Below are 24,401 nucleotides of genomic sequence, written 5' to 3' on the forward strand. Positions count from 1 at the left end.
GTTGATGGACCAAGCTTCAGGATCCGACTGGAAAAGAGGCGTCAGCGTTTCAAGAACTTCCCAAGCTTCCTGAGTCCTGACGCGTTGACAAAACTCCAGAAGGACGTCGTGTTTCTGGTCGTAAACAGAAAACTGGGTGAGGATCTCCTCCAGGACACGGGAAACATCTTCTCCTTTGTTCCGTGCCGCTTTCAGCATCATGTCCAGTAACAGTTCCTTTTCTTGGCTCTCCAGCATCCTTCCATGTCTCCGCTCTTCTGGACTGCCGTCTCTGTCCATCGTACGGAAGCTGCAGGACGACACACAACATGCTTCACAGTCTGGAGTGAAACATCTTCACATGGATCCACAGATCTTCATCACATGTGCCACCACAACAGAGTCAGCAGCTCCAGGTGAAGCTCCGTACCTGATGGAGTGGATGTTCTCCAAACACCGCAGCAGGCAGTCGCTCAGACTGGGACAGATGGGATCTCTGGTGTCCCACTGCAGACACACTTCAGCCCTGTCAGGGCTTCGCTGCAGGACTTTCACCGCTTCCTCAAACAGCTGTCTGCCACCTTTTACTGGGAGGAGCAACTGGTTCCCATTCAAGGAAAGTGGGCTGCTCATCTTGCATGAACCTGTGATGGTGAGAATCACCTTATAATCCCTCATAATCGTCATGATTTAAACACAACCTGTCCATGTAGCTTCCTCAGTTCTGGCTTTCTTGTTTCATGTTTTCTGCACCATGGTAAGCTGTACTTGGTAATGACCTTGTCTGACCACCGACAGGAGAAGTCACCTCTTTACTTATCTGTTGGCTTGGACTAACCCTAACCCCAAATCATGACAGATAACTGTAATGTCGTACGTTTCAGTGAACATACCGAATAACCTGTGTGGCTCAGCTCACGTTGTGTGGTGATACACATGCATGAACAAAGGTAGGCCATTCTACAGAGCAGGTCAAACTATCAGGAGCAGGCAACACACAGTCGCTGCTCAGTACTAAGTCCAACCCGTGATGCTGGACTTACTATATGACGTGCAAAGATACAATGAAATATTTTTACTGTGTACTATACCTGCAATAATCACCTTAGAAGTCCTTCACAGAGAGCAATAAAAACACATTCAGCTAACCTTGATGAGGAAAAAAATTTCTTTCATCAGCAGTTTACAGAAGTATTTCACGGACTTGCATGTAGTACTTTAAAGTGGAATAAAATCAATATATTCCAAAAAATAATTCATTGAATTTGTGAACTTAGTACTTCCTTTACAACATTTCCTAAAACATTTAAATGTATTCCATTTAATCAAATTTCACTCAATATATTCGTTTAAATTATATTTAATCGAAGCAAATGAGTCAAAATCCGGAACTGCAGCGATATATATATATATATATATATATATATATATATATATATATATGTATATATATATGTATGTATATGTATATATATATATGTATATGTATATATATATATGTATATATATATATATACATATACATATATATATATATATATATATATATATATATATATATATATATATATATATATATATATATATATATATATATCGCTGCAGTTCCGGATTTTGACTTATTTTGAAAATTATTTGCTTCCTGCTCTGTAGTGGACGTCACTGTGAACGTCATGGTGGACGTCGTGGTGGACGTCACTGTGAACGTAGTGGTGGACGTCACGGTGGACGTCGTGGTGGACGTCGTGGTGGACGTCACTGTGGACGTCGTGGTGGACGTCGTGGTGGACGTCATGGTGGACGTCATGGTGGACGTCGTGGTGGACGTCACTGTGGACGTCATGGTGGACGTCGTGGTGGACGTCGTGGTGGACGTCGTGGTGGACGTCATGGTGGACGTCATGGTGGACGTCATGGTGGACGTCACTGTGGACGTCATGGTGGACGTCGTGGTGGACGTCATGGTGGACGTCGTGGTGGAGGGGTCCTGTCGGGGCCTACACATCTGCAGGCCAGGTGCTGGAACTCCCCACCAGGGCCTGTGTTTCCCGCAGGGTGCATTTTAAAGTTTAACTCCAAACGGGACACAGCTCCGTTAAACACCGAGTTGAACTAAAATAAATCATCTTAAGCTCAAACTGAATAAATAACCTCATCACCGACCTACATGTACGGCAGTGTGGGGGGTCTAGGGTCGCTTATAGACCGGATCCCACGGAGGACTAACAAGTACCAGTCAGACAGTGGACCCAGGGGGGTTAAAGAAAAACACAAGGAGCAAAGTATGAGCCACAGAAAGATCCTGATCAGGTCTACAGGAGCTCTTAAAGGAGAGTATCTTCTCGCGCCAGGCAGTTTCTGCAACGCTGTCTCCTAGATTTATGTCTAGACTTTATAGACATACATTTAACCTTTGGGACTTCCTGGAAACGTCCTGGAGATCTGCATGCAGGTCTGGAAAAAGGCCACGAGATGGCGCCAGAACAGCCGCAGAGAGAGGAGACACCGCTACCACACACACACACACACACACACACACACACACCCTCAATAAAACTTTATTCTTCTCCAGCTGCTGCCTTTGTCCTGGATTGTGCTGCATTTGAGGTTTATTTGGACAACAATAGGATGTGTGTGTGTGTGTGTACACATACACACACACACACACACACGCACATTGTGTGTCCACGTTAACAAGAAGAATGTGATATGTTGAATTATTAAATAAACTTTAACCATAAATTTCAGTGACTAAATGATTTAGTTGATGAAAAATGAAGACCTGATTGTGAAGACATTGTTGGTGAAACACTCCTCCACCTCTCCTCCTCCACATGTTTTGAATTAAAATGTATTTTCTATAAACTCTCTGTTCATAGCAGTGACTTTTATCAGAAGTAGAAATTTTTACAGCGGTTTCATATTTGATCTGAGTTGAGCACAGCCGACAAAACAAGAATTATTCCAGGTGTCATTTTCTACAGATTACAGCCAGCCGAGTTCATTCCAACTCCTCTCATGTTCATATGAAGCGTTTACATGAACAAATATTAACAATTATTATCGATGTTACATCAATAATAAGTGATATAAATGACTGATATTACAGTTGTTATTGTGGTTGATGGATTTTCACTGTGTTGCTAAAATGAAATTTGTATTATTATTACACAGAAATGACGCGGATATGGAAAGAAACTCGGGTCTTTACTTTCTGCTCTCTAGCGCCGCTTCGTCCCGGAACTTTACTTTCACTTTTAACTGTGTCGCAGTTGGATTTTCTCTCCACGCAGGAACATTTTCTCCGGATCTCCGCGTGAAAAGGTCCACGGAAAGGTAAAAGCAGGCTGTAAATGTCAGACATGAGGAGTTGGAAGCTGATTTCCAGCAGGAATAAGCAGGTTAACGGACTCCCTGCTGGAGAAGAGGCGCAGTCCGCCATGTTGGGTCTCTGTAACGTCCCGCCAGCAGATTCTGCAGAATCACGTCCAAACCAGATGATGGTCAGCAGTTTGACAGAGTTCCTCTTCTGGAAGAGTGAAAGTGTCGCGGTCTTCCTGCTACACATTACACAACTTTGGTCCCAAATTAACCATTTTAACCGACTTTCAGGACGTTTAACATGTCATGGTGGTGTTCCAGCAACAGAAGGTTCTGGCTCGGTTTGCAGCCAGAACCACGGACCAGACATGTAGCCTATCGATCCACCCAGAACCACGGACCAGACATGTAGCCTATCGATCCACCCAGAACCACGGACCAGACATGTAGCCTATCGATCCACCCAGAACCACGGACCAGACATGTAGCCTATCGATCCACCCAGAACCACGGACCAGACATGTAGCCTATCGATCCACCCAGAACCACGGACCAGACATGTAGCCTATCGATCCACCCAGAACCACGGACCAGACATGTAGCCTATCGATCCACCCAGAACCACGGACCAGACATGTAGCCTATCGATCCACCCAGAACCACGGACCAGACATGTAGCCTATCGATCCACCCAGAACCACGGACCAGACATGTAGCCTATCGATCCACCCAGAACCACGGACCAGACATGTAGCCTATCGATCCACCCAGAACCACGGACCAGACATGTAGCCTATCGATCCACCCAGAACCACGGACCAGACATGTAGCCTATCGATCCACCCAGAACCACAGCTGTCAAACTCCACTATCCTGCTGGTTTTAGTTGTCTCCCTGCTCCAACACACCTGACTGAAATGAATGAGTAGGCTGACTAGAAGTGTTGGATCCATTTGATTAGAATCAGGTGTGTTGGAGCAGGGATACAACTAGAACCGACCTGGGTTTGACACCCTGGACCATGTGTAGTATTTATACTAGCTACGTCACCTTTACATAGTTTGGACCAGTGTTTCTCACATGGGGGTAGGTGGACCTGTTGGGGTCCTCGGAGACACTCCGGGTGTGAAGGGGAGCAGAAGTATTTGTCTTTACTGAGGAGATGTGTGTATTACGAGGTGAGTCAGGTCAGGTGGTTCGTGTTACTACACACACAGGTAAATGTTACACGTATGTAAATGAACCCGTAGATCTGGAAACGTTACTCTGATTTATTATATACGCAGATATTCACTGGTCATTTCATTAATCCATCATATATAAAGAAAAAAAACTTGTTGAGGTTGATATAGAAAAATAAAAATGAGATGTAATTATATCATCAAATATGTCTGATATATAAAATGAATAATACTGAATTATTATTCAATGGCTAAATTTATAGATACTGTACCTTTTTAATAAAAACATCAATTGTTTTCATATTTATATATATTTCACAAAATATTCAAAATTATTTTGTTTTTATATTAAATATAATAAGAATATCAAATAAAATAAACGTGAAAAATGTAAATAATCACAGTGATGTAAATTTGTAAATAAAAATCATTTTTCTGCAGGAATTCTAGACTGTTTTATAAGAGATGAGTTCACTAAACAAACGTTGTGATGATGTGATGATTCTCTGCACTAAAACTAAGAGAAAAAGTGGAATTATTTCTAGGTTGTACTGGTGTGTTACTGGTTGAGCGCGCTGGCGACCAGTCTGCGCTGCATGTGGCCCCTGAGCTGAAACACACAGTTCCTGGTTTAGAGGAACCTGGCTGAGAAGTTATTCCTCAGTTTATAAAAGGTTGAGAACTGCTGGTAAGACGACGGCTGTAAAAACTATCTGTACATCCTCTTCAGACTAAACGTCACAGAAAATATAGAAAAATTAAACAACTTGAAGTAGTTTCTACTTTTTAATGTTTGAAAGCCTTCAGTGTGAAGTTTTTATCGTCATCCATCTTATCAACCTTTTAACGTTTTATCTTCTCATCTTTTCATCCTATCCTCATCCTCTATTCATCGTCTTCTTCTCATCTCAGTCTGAGAGTTTGCCAGATAATAATGGACGACTCGAACGTTTTCTGGCTAATAAGTCATTTAGTTTCATTGTTTCAAAGGTTTTTGTTGGAACTGAAACAGATCCAGTAAAAACCTTTTCTAAGTTCCAGCGACCTTTAGTTAACGTGTAATAAAGGTCAGAACTAACAAGTTGTGTGTTGTTAAGAGGCAGGGGGTGTTTTACAGCAGAAACGACAGAACGGCAGCGTTGGAGCTGATTGTTTTATGTTTCCTCTGCAGTGTGTGTGAACTGGTGTGGATTCAGCATCATGCTTCAGTGTGTGGACAGAGAGGAGGGACGTCCCACTAAAACCAGTCTGAGTGGGGAACATGGGAGCCCGAGCCCAGCAGGAAGGTGAGAAGGTTATTTCTAACTATCCAGGACTCTTCTTCATGTCCGCTCTGCACTCACATCAAACATCTGGATTCACAGGGATCAGTCTGGACCTGGACCGGATCCTCAACCCAGCCACGTGTCTCTGAAGGATGACGCCTCAATGCCGGATTTTATTAATTTTAAAGACAGGTATTTATTTGATAAAAAAGTAAAGCTTGGGACACACATGAAGAATTTTTACATCTGTTAGAGACTCCTCACAGGAGGGATGGTGTCACGACGGGCAGTGGGGATGGTGAAGGAGTGGACCCAAACGCAGTGACGAGGGAACAGAGATGCAGGTTCAAGATCAATTTATTTTCCTCAGAGGAACCCAGGGAACTAAGAACAAACTAACTAGGTAACAAAATGATCCAGCAACCATGGAGTGAAACTGAGTGGTATAAATACACAGGAAAACCAAACAAGAAACAGGTGAACGGAATGAACTGAAACAAGACCAGGTGAACTCAATGAACAGGAAATCAGTGAAGCTAAACAAGAACCAAGGGAACAAAACAGGAAAAACTACAAAATAAAACAGGAAACCAGAAACTAAGGCACCGAACAAAACCACATCATGACAGTACCCCCCCCTCCCCTTCCTCAAGGGCCGGCCACCGGACGGCCCAAAATGGTCCAGAGTCCGGAGATGGGCGGGAGGAGGGGGCCCGGAGGAGGGACCAGGGAAAAACAAAGTCCAGGGGCACAGGGCCGGGGGAAGAGTCCAAACGGCCCAGCTCAGGAAAACAGTCCGGGGGCAGGCCCGGCTCTGGATCCCCCTCGTTGGACACTGGAGACGGAGCGACCTCCTCGCCGGACACAGGGGCCAGTGGAGGAGGATCCCGACCTGGGACCCCCTCGGGAACTCGGGACAGAGGAGGTGGACGGGTTCTGGGCGCTGGCGTGGGAGTCTGCGGCGCCGGACGGGTTCTGGGCGCTGCCGTGGGAGCCTGCGGCGCCGGACGGGTTCTGGGCGCTGCCGTGGGAGCCTGCGGCGCCGGACGGGTTCTGGGCGCTGCCGTGGGAGCCTGCGGCGCCGGACGGGTTCTGGGCGCTGCAGTGGGAGCCTGCGGCGCCGGAGACGTGGACCTGGGCTGGAACGCAGGTGGCGGGGACACTGGAGACGTGGGCCTCGGAGCAGGAGGCAAAGGGGAGCAATGTTGTTTGCAGTCCGCCTCCTCTTGGCCATCCCAGCAGTCCATTTAAGCCCATGGCTTGGAGAGTTCATAGCAGCCCGTCTGCAGAAGAGCTTGTATGGGGTGATTTTCTCCGCTGGGTGCGCGTCTGGCTGGATCATTCTGTCACGGCGGGCAGTGGGGATGGTGAAGGAGTGGACCCAAACGCAGTGACGAGGGAACAGAGATGCAGGTTCAAGATCAATTTATTTTCCTCAGAGGAACCCAGGGAACTAAGAACAAACTAACTAGGTAACAAAATGATCCAGCAACCATGGAGTGAAACTGAGTGGTATAAATACACAGGAAAACCAAACAAGAAACAGGTGAACGGAATGAACTGAAACAAGACCAGGTGAATTCAACAGGAAATCAGTGACGCTAAACAAGAACCAAGGGAACAAAACAGGAAAAACTACAAAATAAAAGAAAACTAAGGCACCGAACAAAACCACATCATGACAGGATGGTATCAAACACCATCTAAAGAAAACCAGAGAGGAACCAGCTGGAAAACACAAGACCCAGGATGGAAAAGGACAAACAGGACAACAGATAAACTCTGAGCTAGAACAAGAAAGAAGCCTGGAGGAACTTCCCAAGCTTGGGCTGGCAGCATCTTTCTGGGCTTTTCCTTCTTTCCCAGTCAGCTGTCCACACCGGCTGCTGTCCGCTCAGCGTTACCGGCCACAAAGTCCAAAAAGTCCACAAAGTTACAAAGGCCACCAAGTCCACAAAGTTACAAAGTTACAAAGTCCACAAAGTTACAAAGTTACAAAGTCCACAAAGTCCAAAAAGTCCACAAAGTTACAAAGGCCACCAAGTCCACAAAGTTACAAAGTTACAAAGTCCACAAAGTTACAAAGTTACAAAGTCCACAAAGTCCAAAAAGTCCACAAAGTTACAAAGCTACAAAGTCCACAAAGTTACAAAGTCCACAAAGTCCAAAAAGTCCACAAAGTCTAAAAAGTCCACAAAGTACCCCGAAGTTACAAAGTTACAAAGTCCACAAAGTCCAAAGTCCACAAAGTCCAAAAAGTCCACAAAGTCCAAAAAGTCCACAGTGGTTTAATGAATAGACGGAAGTAGAAGAAGGACTTGTAATGTCTTCATTAAACCAACGTCTCTGTATTTGTGAAAAACAAATGTAAAATGAGCAACAGACCCAGAAAAAGCTGGATAGCCACACTTCCTGCTTCCTGCCATCAGTCCATGATCACTACGAAGGCGTTGGGGGTTGAGTTGCTCGGAAACACAGGAGCTGATATGATAACACACAGAATCACCACGTTTAGCTTCTTTCATGTTTGTCTGGATTTGGGGTCTTATCCAGAGAATTACTCTCCGCTCCAGCGGCATGGTTACGTCTCACCACACGTTTATCCATGTCGGCTAGGTGGGACGCTGACCGCTAGCTCTCTGTGCTTCTTAATGGTTCACTTTTTACATTATTTTTTTAAAATGATGTTTTATGAAAATGATTAAGGACACGTTCAGCATATTTGTCAAATTTTTGCATTGTGTTACCTTTCATGTGTTCATAAGGAGGCATGAAGAACCAGACTCACCAGCAGACCAGCAGGGCTCAGAGCCTCCCAGTGGCCAGTCTGCCCAGCAGCATCACACACAGCTGGACTCCATCTTTAAGGTCTGTTCATGTCCATGCTGACCTCAGTAGACCCGTCAGGGTGTCAAACATAAATCCAACGTTTGCTTCCATCATTTCACTGTTTTCTTCAAATCCTTTTCTCTTCCAGACGCTGAAGAGAAACATTTTCACTTTTGTGGAAAATGAGCTGAATCAGACGCTGAAGCTGCTGAGTTTAGATGACACAGAGAGCTCAAAGATGGAGGAGGAGGAGGTGATGGAGGGTGATGAGAAAGAGCGGAGGAGGAGCAACAAAGAAGCATTTGTGAAGATCACAATGAACTTCCTGAAGACGATGAAGGAGCAAGATCTGGCGGATCTTCTGCAGAGCAGTAAGCCTGAACATGTCACCATGTTAACACACTGACAACGCCGGCATCGTCGGCGATGCCAGGGACCATGTTGTGTTTAATCCAGCATAGCTTTCGAACCATAGAAGATAGAAACGTACTTTTTCCCCCTCTTAATCAGGAGACTCTGGGCTTTCAGACGGTAGTTCCAGCATCACTGTAGCCCATTCATAGGTGATACAGTGTTGTGTCAAAATAGGTGTTCCAATCAGAGCCTTTGTCTTTGGTGCATGACACGTGTTTGTCCAATCAGAGCCGATGATGCCTCAGGAAACGCCTCCAAACAGTGTCAATCACTCTGCATCGGTGTCATTAGCAGTCGGATAGCTGCCTTCTGTATTTACAAGGCCGATAAATTATGAAAACAACAGCTTTTACGCACGCATACCATGCGTAACTGCTCAAACAAAAATTTGCATTACTCAAGTAGTTTATTTCAACATAAATGACACGACGGCGTCGTAACAGATGTATAACTTGGTAACAGATAGTGTGTGCAGCTGAAAGCTGCGGTGCTTCAGTCCCCTTCAGTACCTTTAGTCATGCTTCCAAATTATAATACTTTATAATTATAATAAGCAAAGGAGCCTCATTTACAAAGCAGTTTATGATATTTCAATTCAAAATAATAAAAAAAAAAAAAAAACAAGGTATAGGACATTATGGGGCATTGAAAGTCGGTGTTTATTAGCATTTAAACTAAAAAAAAAGTCAGGCGAGGTTTATTTCTCTAAAATACCCTTGGTCCCCAGAGGGTTAACGTTAACTTTTCTACCTGTTAATCTGAAACAACATGACACACTTTACACAAAGCACTGAACTATGTTTGGAAACACATTTATAAAACCAGAAGAAATTTACTGCATTGGAAAAAAAGGTTTAACTTACAAAGAGTAAAGAAACTCTGGCAGAGAAACAGAAGTGCTGTTAATGGTTTAAGATCAGAGCAGAGATCCCTACAACACATCGGAAATGATTTAATCATTAACATGAAGGCAAAATGGTTTATTACAGCGAAGATAGACATGTCCAGAGGACAGAACATGGCTGAACCCTGGGACACATGTTGTCAGTAGGGATGGGCAATTCTCTGGAAATGTCCTCATCAGCAAGTTGGACCAATAAAAGGCGGTTATACATTAATAACAAAAAGAAAAGGACCGTCTTTCTCTATACCATTTTGTCCAGTTCGGGAGTTTATCCCAGCGAGCTTCAGGGTTGGCTCCCTTCACCTTACCCAGTGGTGAAGCAGACACGAGACCCTTCTGGAAGGAGGAGAGCTGTGTGGTGTTTGTTGCCAAAGCTAGCGGCAAAACATTCACCGCTAACCTCCTCCCCGCCGTCGTCCCACTGCTCTGACTCAGACAGCCTGGTTGGTAAAGCCATGCTGTCCTTTAATGTTGTTAAAAAGGCCACATTTTGAAAAATGTTGCAAACATTTCCCAGCCAGTTTGAACTGCCTGGATTAACATTCATGATACAAACGGCATTTCCACAACTTTACAATGACATGAAAAATGACATACTGAAGGCGATCAAAGACGTTTGATTTTACCATTCCACCTCTGGTCAAGTCCAAGCATGTCCTCTGATATGAGCTTTATCATAGATCGTATACCTGCTGCCTGGATCCTGAACTCCAAGTGTTTACAGACCAGATGTTCCAGATAACCACGTTGCCAAAACCCCAGGAGAAATCCTGATCTGTTTCAGCACACTAGGGGCTGGATGAGCATAAACTAGTCTGCACATCGAGCTAAATGTTCTGTAGAAATTAAAGTATGTTGATCTTTGAAAAGGTGTACTTGTATTATTATGGCATTATTGTTATTTTAGTTAAAAATGGTCTCAAAATGACAACAATAATCACTAAGCGCAATATGATCGTCTATCGCAATCATTTCTGAGACAATTAATCGCATGACAACTTGTTACTGTGACAGGCCTAGCGTTATACGTCAGAACCGTGTCGTACGTCCGACCAGCATTCTACGTTAGAAACACGTTATACGTCAGAACCGCGTTGTACGTCTGACCAGCATTCTACGTTAGAAACACGTTATACGTCAGAACCGCGTTGTACGTCTGACCAGCATTCTACGTTAGAAACACGTTATACGTCAGAACCGCGTTGTACGTCAGACCAGCATTCTACGTTAGAAACACGTTATACGTCAGTACTGCGTTGTACGTCTGACCAGCATTTTACGTTAGAAACACGTTATACGTCAGAACCGCGTTGTACGTCAGACCAGCATTCTACGTTAGAAACACGTTATACGTCAGAACCGCGTCGTACGTCTGACCAGCATTCTACGTTAGAAACACGTTATACGTCAGAACCGCGTTGTACGTCAGACCAGCATTCTACGTTAGAAACACGTTATACGTCAGAACCGCGTCGTACGTCTGACCAGCATTCTACGTTAGAAACACGTTATACGTCAGAACCGCGTTGTACGTCAGACCAGCATTCTACGTTAGAAACACGTTATACGTCAGAACCGCGTCGTACGTCTGACCAGCATTCTACGTTAGAAACACGTTATACGTCAGAACCGCGTTGTACGTCTGACCAGCATTCTACGTTAGAAACACGTTATACGTCAGAACCGCGTCGTACGTCTGACCAGCATTCTACATTAGAAACACGTTATACGTCAGAACCATGTCGTACGTCAGACCAGCATTCTACGTTAGAAACACGTTATACGTCAGAACCGCGTTGTACGTCAGACCAGCATTCTACGTTAGAAACACGTTATACGTCAGAACCGCGTCGTACGTCTGACCAGCATTCTACGTTAGAAACACGTTATACGTCAGAACCGCATCGTACGTCTGACCAGCATTCTACGTTAGAAACACGTTATACGTCAGAACCGCGTCGTACGTCTGACCAGCATTCTACGTTAGAAACACGTTATACGTCAGAACCGCGTCGTACGTCTGACCAGCATTCTACGTTAGAAACACGTTATACGTCAGAACCGCGTTGTACGTCTGACCAGCATTCTACGTTAGAAACACGTTATACGTCAGAACCACGTCGTACGTCTGACCAGCATTCTACATTAGAAACACGTTATACGTCAGAACCGTGTCGTACGTCCGACCAGCATTCTACGTTAGAAACACGTTATACGTCAGAACCGTGTCGTACGTCCGACCAGCATTCTACGTTAGAAACACGTTATACGTCAGAACCGTGTCGTACGTCCGACCAGCATTCTACGTTAGAAACACGTTATACGTCAGAACCGCGTTGTACGTCTGACCAGCATTCTACGTTAGAAACACGTTATACGTCAGAACCGCGTTGTACGTCCGACCAGCATTCTACGTTAGAAACACGTTATACGTCAGAACCGCGTCGTACGTCTGACCAGCATTCTATGTTAGAAACACGTTATACGTCAGAACGGCGTCGTACGTCTGACCAGCATTCTACGTTAGAAACACGTTATACGTCAGAACCGCGTTGTACGTCTGACCAGCATTCTACGTTAAAAACACGTTATACGTCAGAACCGCGTTGTACGTCAGACCAGCATTCTACGTTAGAAACACGTTATACGTCAGACCTGGGCTGTACATCAGACCTGCTGATGCACTGTATATCTTTATTTCCCATCTCTAGAGATGCTCCGATGCCATTTTTTCTGTTCAAAACTCATTTTAATACATAGGATTTTGTTCCCTTTTGATACCAATTACTGATACTATACCTGTGTTATCATAGTAATAGGTTAATTAAGTTTAAATGATGTTCATCCATCCATCCATTTTCTTCCGCTTATCTAGGGTCGGTTCGCGGGGGCAGTAGCCTAAGCAGGGAAGCCCAGACTTCCCTCACCCCAGCCACATTTGCCAATTCTGTGAGGGGGAACCCGAGGCGTTCCCAGGCCAGCTGAAAGATATATTCCTTCCTGGGTCTTCCCCAGGGCCTCTTTCTGGAGGGATGTGCCTGGAACACCTCGCCAGGGAGGTCCAGGCATCCTGACCAGATGCCCGAGCCACCTCAACTGGTTCCTCTCGATGCGGAGGAGCAGTGGCTCTACTCTGATCTCCTCCCGGATGACCGAGCTCCTTACCCTATCTCTATCTCTGATCCTCGGCTGCAGAAACTGGCTCGAGGAAGTTGTAACATGACCTCTTGCAGGGAAGGAGCCTGTGGGTGTGGGCATTCTCATTGGTCCCTGGGTTGGTGCCTACACTTTGGGGTTTACCCTGGTGGATGAAAGGGTAGCTACCTTCTGCCTTCGGGTAGGGGGACCGGCCCTGACTGTTGTCTGTGCTTATGCAGTGAACAGCAGTTCAGAGTACCCACCCTTTCTGGAGTTCTTGGAGGGAGTGTTGGAAGGTTTTCTTTGTGGGAACTCTCTTGTTCTGCTGAGGGACTTCAATGCTCATGTGGGCAATGACATTGAGACCTGGTGTCTTGTTGTTGGACTTCTGTGCTCGTCATGGATTGTCCATAACGAACACCATGTTCAAACATAAGAGTGTCCATATGTACACCTGGCACCAGGACACTTGGGGCGCAGTTTGATGATCAACTTTCTAATTGTATCATCGAACCGGCGGCCAGATGCCTTGGACACTCGGGTGAAGGAGCTGTCAACTGATCACCCTGGTGGTGAGTTGGCTCAGATGGTGGGGGAGGAAGCCGGTCAGATCTGGCAGGCCCGAAAGTGTTGTGAGGGTCTGCTGGGAACGTCTGGCAGAGTCTCCCGTCAGAGCGAGCTTCAACTCCCACCTTCAGCAGAGCTTCAACCATGTCCCGAGTGGGGTGGGGGACATTGAGTCCGAGTGGGCTGTGTTCCGTGCCACAGTTGTTGAGTTTGTACAACTCAGAGAATGGATGGATGCATGGATTTTTTTGCCATTTTGTTTCTTCTTTTAATGGGATCAGAAAAGGCAAATTGATTCAAGGATGCTATTCTTTAACTATTATACTGCATCACTGAACATTATGAATACAAGACCAAACATCTATGCTTCTTTTGTGCGATTCCTCTTTACTCAGCTAATCAGTTACCATGCAGAGTTGTGACTGCAGCCTGTTCAACACTGCTGTCATCAGTGTCTGTCATCCATTCTTCCTTCATTTGCATTGCACAGTTGTAGGTACGGTTGTGCCAGTAGATTCTCATCTGGTTATGGGCATCTAGAATTGAATGCAATTTTCCTTCAGTAATGCAGGGCTTTACTTAAGGGTGTCGTCTATCACAGCGACAGTCCCTTCAAGGCCGTTGAGCAGCGTGGTGATGCAGTCTACCCATCAGCTTCTTGGAAATCTCAGGCACTGGTGTAATTCCAAAAGGCAAATGTTTGAAGCAAAATATTTCCATGGGAGTTATTAATGTGGTTTATTTCTGGCTGCCAGGATCCAACAGGAGCAGCAAGAACCCACTTGAGGCACCTGATGTGGAGAAAACCATGGCTCCTGCATACTTGGATGTTATGTTGTTCAGTGTGGGGAATATGTACCGCTCCCATTCCATTATTTAGCCGTTTTATATCCACACACTTTGATTCAGTCTTTGGTGCGCTTTGGAAATGGCGCCATTGGTGTATATCAGTCTATGAGTTCAGTGACTAATTATGGCTGATGAATCCAAATGAAGAAAAAATGAATTTAAAAGAGATTGGTTGACAAATTCCAATCAAACCTGACTGCAGCCTAAACTATTCTTCAGCAGCAGTCAGCAACAAAAACCAAAACAAGGTTACTTTGCATGTTACTTTTTAAAAAAAAAATACTGCAAACTTATGCCATCTGAAGGAAGTTGCTCAATATCTGATCTTACTTTTGGTGTCCTTTTTAGGATCTCCTCACATGTGTCGTCAAAAACTGAAGTCTAAGCTGAAAGGAAAGTTCCAGTGTGTGTTCGAGGGGATCGCTAAAGCAGGGAACCCAACCCTTCTTAATCAGATCTATGTAGAGCCCAACATCACAGAGGGGGGGGCTGCAGGGGTCAATAATGAACATGAGGTCAGACAGATTGAAGCAGCATCCAGGAAACCAGACAGACCAGAAACAACCATCAGACAAGAAGACATCTTTAAACCCCCACCTGGAAGAGATGAACCAATCAGAACAGTGATGACAAAGGGAGTGGCTGGCATCGGGAAAACTGTCTTAACACAGAAGTTCACTCTGGACTGGTCTGAAGACAAAGCCAACCAGGACATCCAGTTCACATTTCCATTCACTTTCAGAGAGCTGAATGTGCTGGAAGAGAGAAAGTTCAGCTTGGTGGGACTTGTTCATTACTTCTTTACTGAAACCAAAGAAATCTGCAGCTTTGAAGAATTCCAGGTCGTCTTCATCTTTGATGGTCTGGATGAGTGTCGACTTCCTCTGGACTTCCATAAAACTGAAATCGTAACTGACCCTAGAAAGTCCACTTCAGTGGATGTACTGCTGATAAACCTCATCAGGGGGAAACTGCTTCCATCTGCTCGCCTCTGGATAACCACACGACCTGCAGCAGCCAATCAGATCCCTCCTGACTGTGTTGGCATGGTGACAGAGATCAGAGGGTTCACTGACCCACAGAAGGAGGAGTACTTCAGGAAGAGGTTCAGAGATGAGAAGAAGGCAAACACGATCATCCCCCACATCAAGACCTCACGAAGCCTCCACATCATGTGCCACATCCCGGTCTTCTGCTGGATCACTGCTACAGTTCTGGAGGATGTTCTGAAAACCAGAGAGGCAGGAGAGCTGCCCAAGACCCTGACTGAGATGTATGTCCGCTTCGTGGTGGTTCAGACCAAAGTCAAGATGGTCAAGTATGATGGAGGAGCTGAGACAGATCCAGTCTGGAGTCCAGAGAATAAGAAGATCATTGAGGATCTGGCAAAACTGGCTTTTGATCAGCTGCAGAAAGGAAACCAGATCTTCTATGAATCAGACCTGACAGAGTGTGGCATCGATATCACAGCAGCTTCAGTTTACTCAGGAGTGTTCACCCAGATCTTTAGAGAGGAGAGGGGACTGTACCAGGAGAAGGTGTTCAGCTTCGTCCATCTGAGTGTTCAGGAGTTTCTGGCTGCTCTTCATGTCCATCTGACCTTCATCAATACTGGAGTCAATCTGATGGAAGGACAACAAACACCAGTCCAGGTGTCTGAAACAAGAGAGGAAACTCTGCTCTACCAGAGTGCTGTAGACGAGGCCTTACAGAGTCCTAATGGACACTTGGACTTGTTCCTCCGGTTCCTCCTGGGTCTTTCACTGGAGACCAATCAGAAACTCCTACAAGGCCTAATGAAGCAGACAGGAAGTATCTCACAGACCAATGAAGAAACAGTCAAGTTCATCAAAGAAAAGATCAGTGAGGATGTGTCTGCAGAGAGAAGCATCAACCTGTTCCACTGTCTGAGTGAACTGAATGATCGTTCCCTTGCCGAGGAGATCCAGCGATACCTAAGTTCAGGGTGCCTCACTTCTGATAACCTGTCTCCTGCCCAGTGGTCAGCTTTGGCCTTTATCTTACTGTCATCGGAAAACCATCTGGATGTCTTTGACCTGAAGAAATATTTTGCATCAGAGGAGGCTCTTCTGAGGCTGCTGCCGGTGGTCAAAGCCTCTAACAAGGCTCTGTAAGTATATGGGTCATTGCTTTAGTCTTTGAGACAATGTGAGCTTGATTCTGGTAAAAAAAAAAAAAGACATATTTTCCTGGTACCTTTCATATTATTTTCTCTTCAGACTAAGTGGCTGTAACCTTTCTGAGAGAAGTTGTGCAGCTCTGTCCACCCAGTCCTCCAGTCTGATTGAACTGGACCTGAGTAACAACGACCTGCACGACTCAGGAGTGAAGCATCTATGTGATGGATTGAAGCGTTCAAACTGGAAACTGGAAACTTTAAGGTGAGGTCTTAAACACTTTGGAATCCAAAGCAGTTTTACCATTTTCCAACATTGCAAGACAAGACCTGTCCAAATTAAACAAACTCCCATGGTTGATTTTTCAAATTCAGTTCAGGTGTCAGTAAAAATGCATAAACAATAAAAACTGATGGTAAAAATTCCGGTAACCTATTAAACAGAAAAGTTGCGATGTAAAGATGTGTAAATCATAGTATTTGTGTAACTGATGGAAAAAATATTGAAATGTAACAACAAAAATGCAAATTGAAGAAAAGAAAAATAACTTCAAGAGCAGCCGGAATTTTTAATGATGCATCAGAAGTTCTTTATATCTGTGAAATGACAGTACAGTGTGCAGACATTATACCTGCAAAAGGCCCCAGTCTGAAACTGAAGCAGAACCAAATGACAAGCCCCCCAAAATAAATAAATAACTAAGAATAAAAATACACAGAGCAACTGAATTTTAAATACATATAGAACAGGTTTATTAGTATGAAAATTCAAACAGAAAAACTTAAGGTAAAACCAAGTTACTATTTCCATGATCAGTCTTCTCTCTCTTTTGTGTCTGCCTTTGACAGTTTTAAAACTTCCTCTGAGGTGGAGTGTTTCTTTAACACACTTCCACATTTTAAGTTTATAAATAACTATATACAGCAAAGTCTAAAGAAAACAGCTTCAAACCTCTCCTGCTGAATCCTCTGGCTGAAGTTGCTGAGGTGGTTAAAAAGCTCCTTGGTAGCAAGGCCCCGGGGGTGGATGAGATCCATCCGGAGTTCCCCGGAGACAGTGCCTCTGGATTGGCAGACTGGGGTGGTGGTCCCCCTTTTTCAAGAAGGGGGACCGGAGGGTGTGTTCCAACTACAGGGGAATCACACTCCTCAGCCTCCCTGGTAAGGTCTATTCAGGGGTCCTGGAGAGGAGGGTCTGCCAGATAGTCGAATCCCGGATTGAGGAGGAGCAGTGTGGTTTTCGTCCTGGTCACGGAACAGTGGACCAGCTCTATACCCTCTTTGGGGTCCTGGAGGGGTCATGGGAGTTTGCCCAACCAGTCTACATGTGCTTTGTGGACCTGGAGAAGGTGTTCGACCGTGTCCCCCGGGGGCTCCTGTGGGGGGTACTCCGGGAGTATAGGGTACCGGACGCCCTTGTACGAGCTGTCCGGTCCCTGTAGGACAGGTGTCAGAGCTTGGTCTGCATTGCCGGTAGTAAGTCGGATTCGTTTCCTGTAAGGGTTGGACTCCGCCAAGGCTGCCCTTTATCACTGATTCTGTTCATAACTTATATGGACAGAATTTCTAGGCGCAGCCGAGGTGTTGAGGGGATTCGACTTGGTGGCCTCAGGATTGGGTCCCTGCTTTTTGCAGATGACGTGGTCCTGTTGGCTTCATCTGGTCGTGATCTCCAGCTCTTGCTTAAGTTGTATTTAACAATGTCAATAAATTAAATGAAAATCAATGAAAGTATAAATTCAACCTCATCACAGAACTGAAAATGGTCTTGCCAAAGTCTTAAATGACATAGAGTTGAATATATTGATTCTGGTCAAGTATCAGTCCTGGTTTTGCCGGATCTCAGTGATGTGTTGGATACTGTAGATCCCAAAATCCTGTTGCACATGGTGGAAAACTTGGCTGGACTTTATGTAGCAATTCTTAACTGATTCAAGTCCTATTTAGAAGTTATTTTCAATTATTTTTGGTTATTTTTTAAAGTTATCTTATGAGAGTAAGCAATTATAAATCTGAGCTGGTGGGCATGATCTGTAGAGAACTTCATGGGTCAGTCTTTGGACCTTTTCCGTTCATCTTGCATATCCTCCATTTTGGTCAATACTACAGAACTTTAACATCATTTATCACAGTTATGCAGATGATACACAGCTGTATGTGTGTTTGTCAGCAGATGACTGCAGTCCAACAGACTTATTGTGTCAGTGTTTGGAGCAAATAAACACCTGGATGAGAGAGAAACATCAACTGGATAAAAGGTTTAGTCTCCCAGAAAGACTGGACCAATGAATGGATGAATACGTCAATATAATCTGTCTGACTGGATTGTTAATGCATGTCATGCATGTACACAAGCCTCGTATGTGGGGCCTGTCATTCTCCAAAAAGCCTGTTCTGCAACTTGAACTTAACTGGTCACAAATCTGGCCAGAGTTTTTGGTAAGAAAACTTCATCGTTCCAGGGAATCGGGGAATCTTTTGTTGAAAAGATAAAAATAATTAAGATGCATGTCGTCCCGCGCTTTTTATCTTTGTTTCGGAATTTACCCCTGCATGGAAAAGTTTCAAAGAATGAGAAGGAGAAGTTTATTTGGGATTACAAGAGGCCAAGAGTGAAGCTTGAGTTCATGCAAGAACACGGAACCGGGTGGCCTGGGCCCCACCACACCTACTGTATGTCTGTACTATCATGTATTTCATGTTAAAAATATATTCTCATATTGATGAATGACAAAATGAATCCTAGGTGGAAATCTATTGAACGTAATCTGTTAAACATACCTACCTCTTTATTTTTCTCAGGGGAAACAGTGGAAACGGTCAAAAATCTAAATGACTCCGTTTACATACCTGGAAAAATGGGCAAATACTGAGTAAAATGTGTAAAATAAAACCTCTGGGAAATCAGTCAGGACCCAGATTTGATCCCAAATCCTACTGAAGATGTTGCTTTTTGGGGCAAATTTTGTTCTTCAATTAGAAAATGCAAATACTTGAGATGAATTCGTTACAAAGCCTGTAATTAATCAGAAGGGTTTTTAAATGGAGCCTCTACATAAATCCAACATTAGCTCAGTTTAGGCCAGGAAGTCATCCTGTTCCAGTGGAACCATGAGGAAAGTCCAACAAAAAGCAGTCACTGAGTGCAGTCAAGCAGCCGCCAGAGATCACAGCCGACCGATTCAGTAGCGTGGCCAACTGGACTCTTCATGTGTGTTTTATCCGCCTGCAGGCTGTCGGGCTGTCTGATCACAGAGAAGGGCTTTGCTTCTCTGGCTTCAGCTGTGGAGGCCAACCAAGCCCACCTGAGAGAGCTGGACCTGAGCTACAACCATCCAGGAGATGCAGGAAGGAAGCTGCTGTCTCAGCTGAAAGACTCGCACAAGAATCTGGAGAGTCTCAAGTATGAAGCAGCGGCTGCACATCCAGTTTGGACGGAAAGCAAACGTTCCATCTGGTTTTAGGGTTCAGTCCAAAATGGTGCACCTTTTCACTGAATGTGGTTTACTAAAATATTTCACACTGAAACATTGATTATATGTTCATAGCAAAGTGTTTGTGTAGGAATAAGCCACATTATTTCACCAGCCTGTCGGTCTCCATACATGCAGAATGTGGGATTCCTCAGAAACACCACTGATATTCTCAACATTTTAACGCGAGGAATAATCGACGGCTCTCCTCCTTTCAGAGTGGAGCCTGCAGGAGAGCGGTGGCTGAGACCAGGCCTGAGGAAGTGTAAGTGTGAACCATTCGCAGAGCCTCAGCCGTTGTTTGTCCTGCGTTTCATCATCACATCGCCCTGCTTTCTGCTTTTCTCTTCCATTCTTTCTCCTGTTGTCTGGACTGATGAGGGCGTGAGGAGCAGGAAGTGAACCTGGGTCCTGTTTGTTTTCTCCTCCAGATTCCTGCCGACTCTCAGTCGACACAAGGACTATGAACAAAAACCTGGAGCTGTCGGACCGCACGTTGAGCATGGTGGAGGAGGCTCAGCCATACCCGGAGCATCCGGACCGGTTCGACTTCTGGCCCGAGGTGCTGTGCAGCAGCGCTCTGACTGGTCGCTGTTACTGGGAGGTGGAGTGGAGAGGGAAGGTGGAGATTTCGGTGAGTTACAGAGGAATCAGAAGGAAAGGGAACAGCAATGATTGTGAGTTTGGATTCAACAACCAGTCCTGGAGTCTGAGCTGCTCTGATGAAGGCCGGTACTCTGTCTGCCACAACAACAAAAGAGAGTTCATCTCCTCCTCCTCCTCCTCCGCCGCCTCCCACAGATTGGCAGTGTATGTGGACTGTCCCGCTGGCACTCTGTCCTTCTACAGGGTCTCCTCCAACCCACCCATCCACCTCCACACCCTGAAGACCAAGTTCACTGAAGATCTTTATCCTGGGTTTGGCTTCTGGCCTGGCTCCTCCGTGTCTCTGGTCAGTTAGAAACGTCGCCTTCTGCAGTGCCTCTCGCAGCTTGTGACTAAACAGCAAACACACTTTAGAGACGAACGGTTAACCCAGCCTCCATCCTGCATCCTGCCTGACCTGTCAGCTGTCTCCAGCCAGAGGACCATCTCACCACCACTCTTGTTTCCTCTAATCTTCTCGTTTCTTTGCTGAATCAGCCACGTTGTGTTCAGAACATCCAGTTCCTTATTGTCCCGCGAAGCTAAACGTCTCATCGCGGATGTAAACGTTGTAGACATACACCTGATAGATGTCGCTGTAACATGGAACACATCTGGAATGCGGAGTTTTAACGTCAGAAAGTTGCGTAAAGCGTCTTTAACGTGTGACACAGAGACGAGGAGCCACATCTAACGACTGGTTGGAACTCAACACTGACATCACATATCAGAGACAGACGCTTCGCGGTAAATAGTCCAGCTCTTCAAGACCTCCAGCTTCTTTCTTTTTTTACTTTCTATAAAACTCACTTTACTGTATTCAGACACATTCACCAATGATTTTATCATTTAGTTACATCATTTAAACGGAAGAAGTTATAAGAGCAGTTTTTTATGAAGCCTGATCAGTCCAGATTTGTTCCCTTCACGTCCATCTTCCATCACATTGGCTGCCTTCTTCCTCTGTGGTGTCTAATGATGGTACAGCAGCAGGAAGTCTCCGAACATGGCCAACGACCGCTCAGTCCTGCTCTGAAGCCAACCTTCTTATTCGTTGGGAGTTGGCCACCCTTTTATTGCAGCGTTAAAAGTTCTGGAGGAAGGTTGGGGCGTGGCTTCATCCTTCACATGACGTGGGGAGGGAAGGTCTGGCTGCCAGTCTGCTGTTTAACCCCACAGATGTTCAGGTTGAGGTCAGGACTGCGTGCCGCCTGGTCAGCATCGTCCAGACTCCCTCCTGCAGGTCTGCATCGTCTCTAGACCCCGAGTTCTGGGATTTGGAGTAGGGCTGCTCGATTACGGCAAAAATAATAATCACGATTGTTTTGACTGAAATTGAGATCTCCATTATTTAACACGATTATCCTTTCATCTTTAACATCATGATTTTGTTTTTTTTAACATTAAGCCGCGTCTTTTAAAAAATGTTTGGGTTTCCACAGATTTTAAAAAACAAAGAAATAACATGAAGCTTTGTCCTGACAAAGTGTAAATACTGCTGTAAACTGAATAGATAAATATAAGTAAGGATAAAGCAACGCTGCGCGTCGGGCATTATAACGGTTCCGAGTTGTTTAATCTGCTGATACCACGGTCCCACACAGTTAATATTTTTATAACAAATTTGTATTTCTTTTCCACATTTGCTGAAGTATAGGAACTATTAAACGCTGGCCTGGATGTACGTTTTATACCAAACAACCGCTGTCAGGCTGCAGCGCGTTTCTCTCATCCACCTGTTAAAAGACGGCTGATCTGAACCGGCTGGTCAACGCGTTGCTATGGTAACGCCCCGTAACGGAGGGATGTTACAGCGTTTAACTGGCCGAACTATGTATAGGAAAATAATGCAGCCAGTTGTCACTGACAACGGTATAAACTATGTTTAGGTGAACTTCCACAACCTACTGCAGTTATTCTACATGGACCTGCAGCCGGAGCCGACTGAGACTGGCCGCCTGGGAGTGCTTTAGGACGGGAGAGGCTCCCGCTGCTCCTTCCTTACAGTAACTGCAGAACAATATGTGCCTTCAAGTCAGTCGCCAAAACACCAGAAAAGTCTCTAATAACTCCAGTAAAAGCTGCTAGATTTGTCGCTTTTAACAAAAAAAGTCTCCAGATTTAGCGAGAAAGTCTCCAAGTTGGCAACAGTGTCTGAATGAAAGCAAAGCGGCTGTGGGAGGAGTTTACAGCACAGCGCTGCAACGCCAGAGACGCTCGATTAGCAGCTGAAGACAGCAGGAGAGGAAACTGCAGAGAGGAAAATAATCACACCCTTTTAGTTTTATCACCGTTGGAAACCCAGATCGTACTGAGATTAAGATCCGACTAATCGTCCAGCAGTAATTTGGAGGGGTTTCAGCGATATGGTGCAGAAGCAGAACAGTAAGGAGAGTCGTCCTGGTTGGGCCAGAAGAACATGACAGCAGAGACGTTGTTCAACCAGCCAGTGATTGTTTCTGTTGCTCCAGTGTCCATGTTTTCCCTGTGAGCATCACGCCGGCAGCGTGCTGCCTGATGCTACACGTGCTGCTTCAGCACGTTACAGGATACAGATCATTTCAAAATAAAGTTTATTTCAGAACATAAATTATTTACTCTTTTCAGATTATAAATGAACTATGTACCTGTTTAACACTGTGAGAGTGATATTTTTGTGTTCACATGTTGATGAATAAAACGCCCTTACCACAGCTGTTTCCCAGCGTTTTACTTCCCAGTAGGAGAAGCCGCCGTACGGCGAATCTGAGACGGATGGAAGCCGTGGAACTGGTTTAACGAAAACAAGCTTTTACCTTTTAAACAGATATCATGTTTCCTGCTTTTACATTCAGACTAAAAGTCCAGTAACACACAGTCTAAGTCTGTTTGGAGGGCCTCAGCGTCCGGCCCCGCACACACACACACACACACACTCGTCTGCATTCAACTCTGTTTTATGTATAATTGAACACATTAAGGCTTATTTTTTATGGTTTTCAGCTTCTTATCACCATGCAAGGTAAATCTGCTGTTTGGGAGGTCCTTTCATCTAAAACCTGCTTCCCTCTATTTAGAAGGTAGAGACTCATTTTTAGTTGGTATTTTCAGAAAAACACACTCACACATCAGGCTGTCAGTATCTCCAGAGCATGGTGGTTATAAGGAGGGTCAACTGAACCCAAACACACAGTTTTCCTTTTGGTCATGTATCCTGCTGTAGACGTCTTGCAAAAAGTGATCATGGCATCAGAAACGTAAAAGAAAACTTGCCAAGTTTGAAACAAACAGCCTTTAAAATGAACTGTGAAAAGAAAAACTATACTTTTGGTCCCCGAAGGGTAAAACACAACAGAGACTCTGCCTAGACCTTGTTCCTGAAGGATGCAGCTCCATTTGATCCCAAACACCTCGTGGAACCACATTAACCCCGAAGAAGAAGAAGGTCCTCAGACTGCAGGTCTGCATGTCTGGACTTCCTGAAGGTCTTCAGCTAGCAGGCTTCTCTTGGTGAAGCATAAAGCTCATATTTAAAGTCCTACTGACGTGATCGTACTGCCTTTCAGCTCTGGTTGTAGGTCTGACTGGTCTGGTTTTTACATTTCTCAGGAGGATAGCCAAACTGGCTTTTAGCTGCAGGAGGAAGAACTGATGGTAAACAGGACATGGAAGGTTTGTTTTCACCTCAAGTGACAAAAAAAAGCTTTAATTCCATTTGTT

The 24,401-nt window shown here is 44.9% G+C and overlaps 1 protein-coding gene across 1 annotated transcript; it reads left to right on the forward strand.

Moving 5' to 3' along the window:
- Positions 1-3,216: 3,216 nt before the first annotated feature.
- On the forward strand, positions 3,217-23,388 carry LOC306773803 (protein NLRC3-like). The gene is made up of 10 exons (XM_079263718.1): positions 3,217-3,315; positions 5,653-5,767; positions 5,846-5,938; positions 8,512-8,614; positions 8,724-8,946; positions 14,796-16,578; positions 16,688-16,849; positions 19,817-19,987; positions 20,276-20,322; positions 20,489-23,388. Exons 2-10 carry the CDS (start codon positions 5,682-5,684, stop codon positions 21,016-21,018), a joined length of 3,198 nt encoding a protein of 1,065 aa, XP_079119844.1. The 5' UTR covers positions 3,217-3,315; positions 5,653-5,681; the 3' UTR covers positions 21,019-23,388.
- The last annotated feature ends 1,013 nt before the right edge of the window (positions 23,389-24,401 follow it).

The sequence above is a fragment of the Telmatherina bonti genome (genome assembly GCF_933228915.1).
Source record: "Telmatherina bonti genome assembly, chromosome: 24".
NCBI classification, from domain to species: Eukaryota; Metazoa; Chordata; class Actinopteri; order Atheriniformes; family Telmatherinidae; genus Telmatherina; species Telmatherina bonti.